Source organism: Salmo salar, unplaced genomic scaffold, assembly GCF_905237065.1.
Source record: "Salmo salar unplaced genomic scaffold, Ssal_v3.1, whole genome shotgun sequence".
In the NCBI taxonomy this organism is placed as follows: domain Eukaryota; kingdom Metazoa; phylum Chordata; class Actinopteri; order Salmoniformes; family Salmonidae; genus Salmo; species Salmo salar.
The window spans coordinates 1-12,660 of NW_025549090.1; the positions used below are offsets into that span (position 1 = coordinate 1).

Consider the following 12,660-nt stretch of genomic DNA (forward strand, 5'->3'; position numbering starts at 1 on the left):
GGATATATTGAACAGAACAGCCCTATATAGGGATGGCAGGAGGGGACAAACTGAACAGAACAGCCCTATATAGGGATGGCAGGAGGGCAACAAAGTGAACAGAACAGCCATATGTAGGGATGGCAGGAGGGGACAAATGAAAAGAACAGCCCTATATAGGGATGGCAGGAGGGGACAAACTGAACAGAACAGCCCTATATATCGATGGCAGGAGGGGACAAACTGAACAGAACTTTTTATTTCACCTTTATTGAACTTGGCAAGTCAGTTAAGAACAAATTCTTATTTACAATGATGGCCTAACAAAATGTAAAAGGCCTCCTGCGGAGACAGGGGCTGGGATAAAAAAATATATAAGACAAAACATACATCACGACAAGAGAGACAACACAACACCACATAAAGAGAGACCTAAGACAACATCATAGCAAGGCAGCAACACATGGCTACACAGCATGGTAGCAACACAACATAACAACAACATGGTAGCAACACAACATGACAACAACATGGTAGCAACACAACATGACAACAACATGATAGCAACACAACATTGTAGCAGCACAAAACATGGTACAAACATTATTGGGCACAGACAACAGCACAAAGGGCAAGAAGGTAGAGACAACAATACATCACACAAAGCAGCCACAACTGTCAGTAAGAGTCTCCATGATTGAGTCTTTGACTGAAGAGACTGAGATAAAACTGTCCAGTTTGAGTGTTTGTTGAAGCTCGTTCCAGTCGCTAGCTGCAGCGAACTGAAAAGAGGAGCGAACCAGGGAGGTGTGTGTTTTGGGGACATTTAACAGAATGTGACTGGCAGAACGGGTGTTGTATGTGGAGGATGAGGGCTGCAGTAGATATCTCAGATAGGGGAGGAGTGAGGCCTAAGAGGGTTTTATAAATAAGCATCAACCAGTGGGTCTTGCGGTGGGTATACAGAGATTACCAGTTTACAGAGGTGTATAGAGTGCAGTGATGTGTCCTATAAGGAGCATTGGTGGCAAATCTGATGGCCGAATGGTAAAGAACATCTAGCCACTCGAAAGCACCCTTACCTGCCGATCTATAAATTATATCTCCGTAATCTAGCATGGGTAGGATGGTCATCTGAATCAGGGTTAGTTTGGCAGCTGGGGTGAAAGAGGAGCGACTACGATAGAGGAAACCAGGTCTAGATTTAACAGGCCTGATAGAGGAAACCAGGTCTAGATTTAACAGGCCGGTGCTGAAGGAGGACGAGCACCCAGCAACAGTCAACAAAGAGCTAATTTAAAGTTTAATGCTTAAAACCAGCAAATCAAATTGTTTGGGGACAGACTTGGTGGAGACAACCGAGCACTGAAGGTGATCCTTGGTAAAGATTTCCACTTCACCACCTTTGGAAGATGACTGTCGTTCTGCTGTAGAATTTGTTAATTTTGTCTCGTGTAATAAACTCTATACATTAGTTTATACTGGATTAATCATATATTTTTTCTAACTTTAATTTTGTTAGTTATATTCCAACATTCCCTCCATCTTGTGCCCAATATCAGTTATTTTTAAGTCTTGGTTCCTATAGTTTATATTTTCTTCTAAACACATACTAACTCACTCAATATATTTAACCTTAGTTTGATATATTTATCACATTTGATGAATGTTTCTGCATAGTTACCAAGATGTTCAAATAATAACTACAAATATATAAACTCTAAAAAGAAAGTGGCTACTGAAGATATTGAACTCACACTAGTGTCTGTATGTTGCAGAGTGGACTGGTTAGTCCAACACAGAGCAGCTCCACTCCTCTGTCTCCCAGGTCATTGTTGCTGAGGTCCAGTTCTCTCAGGGGGCCGTTTGGTGTCTGCAGAGCTGAGGCCAGAGATTCGCAAGATTCATATGTGAGGGTACAGCCATCCAGTCTGGAGAGAGGAGATAATCTGTTAGATATAAAAATCCTTCATTATAATGATACTGTAAACATCAACTCAATAACAGAACTTACAGTGCTCTCTTGCAGGTTTTCACTACCGGCAGCAACCTCTGATAACCTTTCTCTGATGTGTTGTATGTCTTCAGGTCAAACTCCTCCAGCACCTCCTCTGACATCAGTAACAGGTAGGCCAGGGCTGAACATTGGTCAGGTTTTAGTCTTGTTTCTGAAAGAGTTCCTGATCGCAGGGAGGTCTGCATGTCTTCAACTAGAGAGTTGGCACCAAGTTCATTCAGACAGTGGAACAAGTTGATGATCCTTTCTGGTGAGGATTCCCTTTCGATGTTGTTTGAAAGGTACCTGACTGTTCTCTCAACTGTTTCCTCATTGGTCTGTGTTGTACTTCCTGTCTGTGTCAGAAGGCCTCGTAACAGATTCTGATTGGACTCCAGTGAGAGACCCAGAAGGAAGCGGAGGAACAGGTCCAGGTGTCCATTCTCACTCTTCAAGGCCTGGTCCACTGCTCTCCTGTGTAAGACAGACAACTGTATTGACTCCTTCTCTTTATCATCACTAGTGGGGGAGAAAACATTTTCCTTCTTGTCCAGACATGATTCTAAAGCATGCACTGCTGCTAGAAACTCCTGAATGCTCAGATGCACAAAGCTGTAGACCTTGTCTTGGTACAGCCCAGATTCTTCCTTAAAGATCTCTGTACACAATGCTGAGTACTCTGATGCCTCTGTGACATCAAGGCCACACTCTCTCAGGTCGTCCTCATAGAAGATCAGGTTGCCCTTCTGCAGCTGTTGGAAAGCCAGCTTTGCCAGTTTCAGGATCATCTCTTTGTCTGACTGAGACAGTTCCTTTGGGTTTGTCTCTGTTGCTTTGTTGTACTTCTTGTTCTTCACAATGGTTTGGATGAGCATGAAGTGTGAATACATCTGGGTCAGAGTTTTGGGGACTTCATCCTTCTCTGCCTCTTTTAGCATCATCTCAAGGACAGTGGCTGATATCCAACAGAAGACTGGCATGTGGCACATGATGTGGAGGCTCCTTGATGTCTTCATGTGTTTGATGATATCATTGGCCAGATTCTGATCTGGGATTTTCTTCCTGAAATACTCCTCCTTCTGTGGATCATTGAACCCTCGTACCTCTGTCACCTGGTCAACACACTCAGGAGGGATCTGATTGGCTGCTGCAGGCCGTGAGGTTATCCAGACGAGAGCAGAGGGAAGCAGATTCCCCTCGATGAGGTTTGTCAGCAGCACGTCCACTGAGGTTGGCTTCGTGACATCACAGCACTTCTCATTGTTTTTTAAGTCTAGAGGAAGTCGACACTCATCCAGACCATCAAAAATGAAAACAGTTTTGGTTTCACCATCTTCAATGCTGTCAATCTCTTTCAGCTCTGGGAAGTAGTGGGAAAGAAGTTGCATCAGACTGTATTGGTCCTTTTTCAGGTTCAGATCACGGAAAGGAAGAGGAAACATGAAATGAACGTCCTGATTTGCTTTTCCCTCTGCCCAGTCAAGGATGACCTTCTGCACAGAGACTGTTTTTCCAATGCCAGCGATTCCTTTTGTCAGCACAGTTCTGATAGGTTTGTCTTGTTGAGGTAAAGGCTTGAAGATGTCGTTGCATTTGATTGGTGTCTCTTGTGTGTTTTGTTTCTTGGATGCCATCTCTATCTGTCTAACCTCATGTTCATTATTGAGCCCTCCACTTCCACCCTCTGTGATGTAGAGCTCTGTGTAGATGTCCTTTAACAGACTTTGGTTTCCATGGTGTCCAATTCCTTCAGATACGTGTTGATACTTGTGTTTCAGTTTAGCCTTAATGTCTTGTTGGACTGTCAGTAGAGTTTGACCTGTAGGAAAACAATGAGAGTTGGGACTCATAACTTTGTGTGTGTGTTTTATATAGGCCTTTGTACCGTTCTTTGTAATATTGTATGAAATACAGTCTTACTTCTTCCGTCCAGAAGGTTGTGTGTGATATTTAATGGATCCTCACTGTCCAAACTCTCCACTTCCTTATTGTCATCTGGTAATGGTTCCTGGCTGAAAGCAGGTGGCTGATCACTCTTCATTGATAGCAGGCTAGTTGTAGGGGACTCTGCTCTGGGCTTCTGGACACTGAACAAAACAGGGAGACAGATCACCTCATCAATATCTCATCAACTTCATTTTAACAACTGTATAATGGACCTTCTACTGTATAAATCCAGATGTTTCTTTTTAAATGAATCCACATTTGGGAAAACAGCAGCACTGAGTGGTTTCTACTCTGTCTTTTATAAAGCTAGCCATCTTCAGTTAGCTAGCCATCTTCAGTTAGCTAGCCATCTTCAGTTAGCTATCCATCTTCAGTTAGCTAGCCATCTTCAGTTAGCTATCCATCTTCAGTTAGCTAGCCATCTTCAGTTAGCTAGCCAGCTTCAGTTAGCTAGACATCTTCAGTTAGCTAGCCAGCTTCAGTTAGCTAGCTATCTTCAGTTAGCTTCACATTCCAGGTCCGGCTTCATCCATACTATGATAGTGTATACGTCCGCTGCTAAGTCTAGTAGGCTTATAACTGTATGTCGCACATGGCTAGTCGAACCCCAAACTCTTCAGTTAACTCAGATCTAACTCCACTTATCCTGAATGAAGTGTCTGAGCCACTAGTTGAGGACCAATGAAATCAGATACCATTCCTCTCACACAGATTGGGTCATCCTCCCCTTCATTTGAGGAAGATGACCGATTTAAAGATTGGATTAATCATATAGCTCTGCATTGACATGATTGGTTGACGGTAGGTGGGGGCGGGATGTCCTGTATAAACACAAAATCACTTCCTTGACAACAGCTCTGCACTGCTCCTCAAAGAACAGGAAGTATGAACGCCCTGACTTCTACAAAGGCCGTATCACCGTAAAATGCTGCATGGCAAATGCAGACGTCAGATTGACCATGCAGAGCCTTTATTTTTGTATTTAACCTTTATTTAACTAGGCAAGTCAGGCAAGTCAGCGGTGCTGCAATCTACTGCAGAGATAGCCTGCTGAGTTCTGTCTTACTATCCAGGTCTGTACCCAAACAATTTGAGTTCCTACTTTTAAAAATCCACCTTTCCAGAAACAAGTCTCTCACTGTTGCCGCTTGCTATAGACCACCCTCTGCCCCCAGCTGTGCTCCGGACACCATATGTGAACTAATTGCCCCCCCATCTATCTTCAGAGCTCGTGCTGCTAGGTGACCTAAACTGGGACATGCTTAACACCCCAGCCATCATACAATCTAAGCTTGATGCCCTCAAACTCACACAAATTATCAATGAACCTACCAGGTAAAACCCCAAAGCTGTAAACACGGGCACCCTCATAGATATCATCCTAACCAAATTGCCCTCCAAATACACCTCTGCTGTTTTCAACCAAGATCTCAGCGATCACTGCCTCATTGCCTGCATCCGTAATGGGTCTGTGGTCAAACGACCACCCCTCATCACTGTCAAACGCTCCCTAAAACACTTCAGCAAGCAGGCCTTTCTAATCGACCTGGCCCGGGTATCCTGGAATGATATTGACCTCATCCCGTCAGTAGAGGATGCCTGGTTATTCTTCAAAAGTGCCTTCCTCACCATCTTAAATAAGCATGCCCCATTCAAAAATGTAGAACTAGGAACAGATATAGCCCTTTGTTCACTCCAGACCTGACTGCCCTTGACCAGCACAAAAACATCCTGTGCATTAGCCCCCATGATATGCAACTTTTCAGGGAAGTTAGGAACCAATATACACAGGCAGTTAGGAAAGCTAAGGCTAGCTTTTCAAGCAGAAATGTGCATCCTGTAGCACAAACTGAAAAAAGTTCAGGGACACTGTAAAGTCCATGGAGAATAAGAGCACCTCCTCCCAGCTGCCCACTGCACTGAGGCTAGGAAACACTGTCACCACCGATAAATCCACTGTAATTGAGAATTTCAATAAGAATTTTTCTACTGCTGGCCATGCTTTCCACCTGGCTACCCCTACCCCGGCCAACTGCCTTGCACCCCCCCACAGCAACTCGCCCAAGCCTCCCCCATTTCTCCTTCACCCAAATCCAGATAGCTGATGTTCTGAAAGAGCTGCAAAATCTGGACCCCTACAAATCAGCCGAGCTAGACAATCTGGACCCTCTCTTTCTAAAATTATCTGCTGGAATTCTTGCAACCCCTATTACTAGCCTGTTCAACCTCTCTTTCATATCATCTGAGATTCCCAAAGATTGGAAAGCTGCCGCGAACATCGCCCTCTTCAAAGGGGGTGACACTCTAGACCCAAACTGCTACAGACCTATATCTTTAATATCCTACCCTGCCTTTCTAATGTCTTCGAAAGCCAAGTTAACAAACAGATTACCGACCATTTTGAATCCCACTATACCTTCTCCGCTATGCAATCTGGTCATGGGTGCTGGTCATGGGTGCACCTCAGCCACGCTCGTGGTCCTAAACGATATCATAACTGCCATCGATAAGAGACATTAATGTGCAGCCGTATTCATCGACCTGGCCAAGGCTTTCGACTCTGTCAATCACCACATTCTTATCGGCAGACTCAACAGCCTTGGTTTCTCAAATGACTGCCTTGCCTGGTTCACCAACTACTTCTCTGATAGAGTTCAGTGTGTCAAATCGGAGGGCCTGTTGTCCGGACCTCTGACAGTCTCTATGGGGATGCCACAGGGTTCAATTCTCGGGGAAACTCTCTTCTCTGTATACATCAATGATGTCGCTCTTGCTGCTGGTGATTCTCTGATCCACCTCTATGCAGACGACACCATTCTGTATACCTCTGGCCCCTCATTGGACCCTGTGTTAACAAACCTCCAGACGAGATTCAATGCCATTACAACACTCCTTCCGTGGCCTCCAACTGCTCTTAAATGCAAGTAAAACTAAATGCATGCTCTTCAACCAATCGCCGTTACACTCATGGATTTGATATTTCAGCATTATCTCAACGAAGTGTTCGGTGTTCGACTAGCAATGTGCCTCATTCACGAGCAGTTAAAAGCCTGCTAGAGTGAAAAGGCTCTGCATGGTCAATCTGCCGTCTGCATTGACCAGAAGTCAGGGCATTCATACTTCTTCACTTTGCTGAGTAGAGCAGAGCTGTTGATCAGGAAGTTTAAACCTCCCGCCCTCACCTACCATCAACCAATCATGTCAATGCGGAGCTATACGGAGACCGCCACATTGTTGCAAAATTTGGGAGGTGCATGGCATCGCCGTACAAAGCTCAATTTGGCCTCCAAGCCTCTGGAGGCTCCACAATTGCTTAACTGATCAAATCAAATGTATTTATAAAGCCATTCTTACATCAGCTGATATCTCAAAGTGCTGTACAAAACCCCAGCCTAAAACCCCAAACAGCAAGAAATGCAGGTGTAGAAGCACGGTGGCTAGGAAAAACTCCCTAGAAAGGCCAGAACCTAGGAAGAAACCTAGAGAGGAACCAGGCTGTGAGGGGTGGCCAGTCCTCTTCTGGCTGATCCTCTGAACCGTATACCACATTGCCAGATCAAGCAGAAATTGGCTTTAATAGCGGCAGGCGGGTGAGCAATTTCCACCGTCGTAGTATGGATGAAGCCTGACCTGGAATGTGACGCTAACTGAAGCTGGCTACCTGAAGCGGGCTAACTGAAGCTGGCTAACGGCAGCTGGCTAACTGAGGCTGGCTAACTGAAGCTGGCTAGCTTTATAAATGCCTGAGTAGATGTAGCTGTAGCTTGCTTCGTAGTGTAACACTTAGGTTAATTCTGAAGGATTCGTTGCCATAGAGATGTACCTGGCTAAAAGATGAGACACTTGTGGTACTGGGTATCTCGAGTTGAACTCAGAGCAGTGGCATGTATTCATGGATGCCAGGCTTCCCCAAAAAATTGACCAATAGAAAAACAATACAAAGAATAAAACCATTCATCTTACGCCTCTCTGCGTTTCATAATGTTCCTTCAATTCACAAGAGGCTGAATATATCTCAGAGGAGAAGGCATCTGAGTGAGTGAAACAGCGCCCCCTCTGTCTCTAAACATGTAGGACATCTATTCAATTCAATTCAATTCAAGGGGCTTTATTGGCATGGGAAACATATGTTTACATTGCCAAAGCAAGTGAAAAAGATAATAAACAAAAGTGAAATAATCAATAAAAAATTAACAGTAAACATTACACTCACACGTTTCAAAGGAATGGACATTTTAAATGTCATATTATGGCTATGTACACTGTTATAACGATGTACAAATGGTTAATGTACAAAAGGGAAAATAAATAAACATGAATATGGGGTCATGGGCGTCGAAGGATTGGACCAAGGCGCAGCGGGTAAAGTGCTCTTCTTCTTAATTTATTTAAAGAAAACACTTAAACAAAAGACGAAAACAGTTCCATAAGGCTCCCAGGCTATACAGAAAATAACCACCCACAAAACACAAGTGAAACAAACACAACTAAATATGGCCTCCAATTAGAGACAACAACAACCAGCTGCCTCTAATTGGAGGTCATTGCCAAAAACCAACATAGAAATAGAAAACTAGATTTAAACATAGAAATAGAAAACATAGAACCTAAACCAAAAACACCAAAACACACAAAACAAACACCCCCTGCCACGCCCTGACCAAACTACAATGACAAATAACCCCTTTTACTGGTCAGGACGTGACAATGGGTTGTATTTACAATGGTGTTTGTTCTTCACTGGTTGCCCTTTTCTTGTAGCAACAGGTCACAAATCGTGCTGCTGTGATGGCACACTGGTATTTCACCCAGTAGATATGGAAGTTCATCAAAATTGGATTTGTTTTGGAATTCTTTGTGGGTCTTTGTAATCTGAGGGAAATATGTGTCTCTAATATGGTTATACATTTGACAGGTTAGGAAGGGCAGCTCAGTTTCCACCTCATTTTGTGGGCAGTGTGCACAAAGCCTGTTTTCACTTGAGAGCCAGGTCTGCCTATGGCAGCCTCTCAATAGCAAGGCCATGCTCACTGACTCTGTACATAGTCAAAGCTTTCCTTAATTTTGGGTCAGTCGCGGTGGTCAGGTATTCTGCCACTGTGTACTCTGTAGCATTGAAGACAAGGGAAGCCAGAGAGCATCTGGCATTCCTTGACAAAAAGAGTATACAAAAATTAGCCAATCAGCGTTGAGCTAAACTGAGTGAGCTTAACTGTGAATGGTCCTGGCACACAAAAAAACAGTGTCAAGGGAAGCCAGTTTGGATTTGGCTTCACTCCAATCAAATCCCACTGAGAGCATATTTCATTGACAGAAGAACTTGAATTGTTGCACCTCGTTGTGGCTTGCTTGCCAGCTAGGTAAATCTTAACCTTTCCTAAATTAGCCATGGATGGAGATAGGGATTTGGACTTGTGGTTTTACTTAATTCTCCGTAATGGCTAATGATTATAACGGCGATTCTGATCCAACCATTCATTCATAAAAGTGGGTACTGTGTGTCAGAGTGATAGACTGTTTTGTCAACATGAAAGACAGGAGGATGGCATTTGTGTTTCTTTACAAGTAGGGTGAGTCAACATTATCTTTCTACTTCCACACACACAGCCACATCATATTTAGCTTATGTTGATTGGACTCAATTATTTTTGGTTGAACTGGTGTTGGAACAGTGGAAGCAGCTCCTGTTTTCTTTGTGACTTGCTGTAACTCTCTGTGGTTCTAAATCAATAGTTGTTCAGTGGTCAGAAAATGTCAGAAACATTAACTTGACCATGCTGTAGGTCATGTAACTGTTTGTTACATGCAATATGCTTTGTGGACTTCACTGGACAGAGGTTTCTATCCGGTTTTGTGATAAAACAAAGTTGTGGTTGAATTTATTCTGCCACAGTGTCTTATTGTCTCAGCCTTTAGTCCTATATATCACTGTGTCTTATTGTCTAGGCCTTTAGTCCTATATATCACTGTGTCTTATTGTCTAGGCCTTTAGTCCTATATATCACGGTGTCAAGGCATATGAATTAACAGGTTATAGAGCACACAATGAAATGATCACAACACATGGGTTTTAATATGGCTGCCTCCCCCAGTGATTTTACCCACGCACCGCTACTGATTCAGAGTTGACCACATTTGACTCTCTAACTCCTCATATCTGATTAACAGTGATTTGTTTACACCGGAGGGAGAAGAGCATCCGGCAGCGTGTGCAACGATGTCCGAGAGGGAAAGAAAACTGTGTTCGTTGTTTGTAGTAACATCTTTGTTGTTGTAACATCCCAAACGGATGGTTTCACCGTTAAGGAATCTAGCTTTAAGAGAACTGTATATATTTACAATTAATCGCTTACCTCTTAGAACTGGTGTCTTGAGTCATTTTAGAGGCAGTGGTCCCCTCCTCTCTCTCCCCAGAGAGACTCGTTATAGAGGCAGTGGTCCCCTCCTCTCTCTCCCCAGAGAGACTCGTTTTAGAGGCAGTGGTCTCCTCCTCTCTCTCCCCAGAGAGACTCATTTTAGATGTAAGTCACAGCTCACACAGCTACAATAAGAAATAACAGAACAGTCAATATTTCTGAACATTGAAGAACCAATAACAATGACAACACTTTTACGGTCTGTGGTCAGAGTTTAAACAGAGACTTCATGTTGCATTTAAACATTTACAGTCCAATATGTTATTACTTTGACCTGGATCTCCATTAGCTAGTCTCCCTTGTTGGATCCCCTCAGTCCATAACAACAGCTGTCTACATGGGCTCCACACACAACTAAAATACATTATAGACATCTACTTTACATTGAAAGACGGTAGTAGACATTATAATGTGCAATCAATCGCCTATAACAACTCTATACCTCATAGCCTATAACATCAAATATTAATTAGGCTAATCAATATAAATCAACATAAAAGCCTACAATTATTATTCTTGAAAGTTGAAATCAGTATTGTAATAACTTTACAATTCTGCGGATGTTTAACCCCCTAAATCACCTCTCTCTAAAATAGTCTAACTTCTCAAACACTTTTCTATATTAAATTGTAAAAGGCTACAAACCTCAAACATGTTTCTTCGGCCGTTATTTCTCTACTTCCTTATAAAATGTTGGCTACTTCCCATTTCAACACAGTCGACGCGTTCAACACGTATATTTTTATATTATATGTTCATATTTATGTAACATTAAGTCCCCTAACCCAGACGACGCTGGGCCAAATTGTGCGCTGCCCTATGGGTCTCCTGATCACGGACATTTACAGCCCGCGATCGAACCCGGCTATGTATTGATGCAGTGTCTTAGACCGCTGCGCTACTCGGGAGCTTAAGTTAAAACAGCTGACAGATATTTCTTCCTAACCCTTTAAGAGAATACAGCCTACACACCATCGTTTCTTGTTCTGGTTTAGTAGTAGCCTACAAGGTGACACGCATTGCTTTGTTATGCAAGAAAATGTCCAAAAATTGACACATTGGTTTGTCTGGCAAGTCCGTTTGATTGTGCATGAGCTGGGGTGTACTACTTAGTGCACACCGTACCAAACCGTTGCAAAACGTTTTGGAACGACAACGAGTTTCAAATTCAGGTAATTCAGAGCCAGACCGACTTTTGGAAACCCTGATTTAGTCAACATTTACATCGTTTATGTAACAATTGTTGCATGTCACTTTTACTTGACCGACTTGACGAGACGGACTAGTTTCTTTAGCGACAGATTTACAAAATTCCGACGCACGTCGTCTTTCAGGAATTGAAACAACGCAAAGTGTCGACTGTGTTGGGGATCATCGGATAGCAAATCACGATAATGTGCAATCAATCACCTATAACAACAACTCACTACCTCATAGCCTATAACATCACATCATATTAATTAGGCTAATCAATATAAATCAACATTTACCTACAATTATTATTCTTGAAAGTTGAAATCAATATTGTAATAACTTTACAATTCTGCGGATGTTTAACCCCTAAATCACCTCTCTCTACAATAGTCTAACTTCTCAAACACTTTTCTATATTAAATTGTAAAAGGCTACAAACCTCAAACATGTTTCTTCGACCGTTATTTCTCTACTTCCTTATAAAATGTTGGCTACTTCCCATTTCAACACAGTCGACGCGTTCAACACGTATAGGTTTTTTTTATATTATATGTTGATATTGATGTCATATAAAGTCTTCATACACTTCATGCAGGTGTTCAGCCCATAAATTCATATTGTATCTGGTAAAAGTGGATTTGTATTAATGTGATGTGATTGAGTGATGTTTTGCAGTGCTACCAGCAGAGGGCAGTGGGACAACAACCAGGTTCGGCAGAAGGACGCTGGACGGGTCATATCTGTGTTATTATGGTAACATGATAGAATGGGGAACCAATGATAGACAATGATTCTGCAGAACCCAAAACAGACTGATTATAATGTATAGTATATGATGTTACATTGAACTAATCACATTTATTAAAGACCAACTCACAGAGACACATAAATACATTCCATAACTTTTCATTTTATTTATTGAAAATGTATTTGACAGGGATTCTGCACATCAATCAACATTTCTGTAAATGTGACAGATTTAGCCAGCTAGCTAGTTTTCAACTGTAGTCCCTGGGCTGGTAGATAAACATTTTAATAAAAACAAAATAAATGTTTTTGCACTAACAACAACTGATTCTACTAATCAAAGGCTTGATGGTAATTAGTTAATTAGTTTAATCTAAGGTG

At 42.4% G+C, this 12,660-nt stretch overlaps 1 protein-coding gene across 1 annotated transcript; it reads right to left on the reverse strand.

Annotated features, from left to right (window-relative positions):
• Window positions 1–1,736: 1,736 nt before the first annotated feature.
• Window positions 1,737–11,187, reverse strand: LOC123735240 (protein NLRC3-like; the record flags this gene model as incomplete). Its single annotated transcript, XM_045713002.1, has 5 exons — window positions 10,984–11,187; window positions 10,276–10,463; window positions 3,896–4,062; window positions 1,994–3,794; window positions 1,737–1,910 (listed from the first exon to the last, which is right to left on the reverse strand). Coding segments are annotated over exons 2-5 (2,303 nt in total), but the record flags the coding sequence as incomplete, so codon positions are not given.
• Window positions 11,188–12,660: the final 1,473 nt, after the last annotated feature.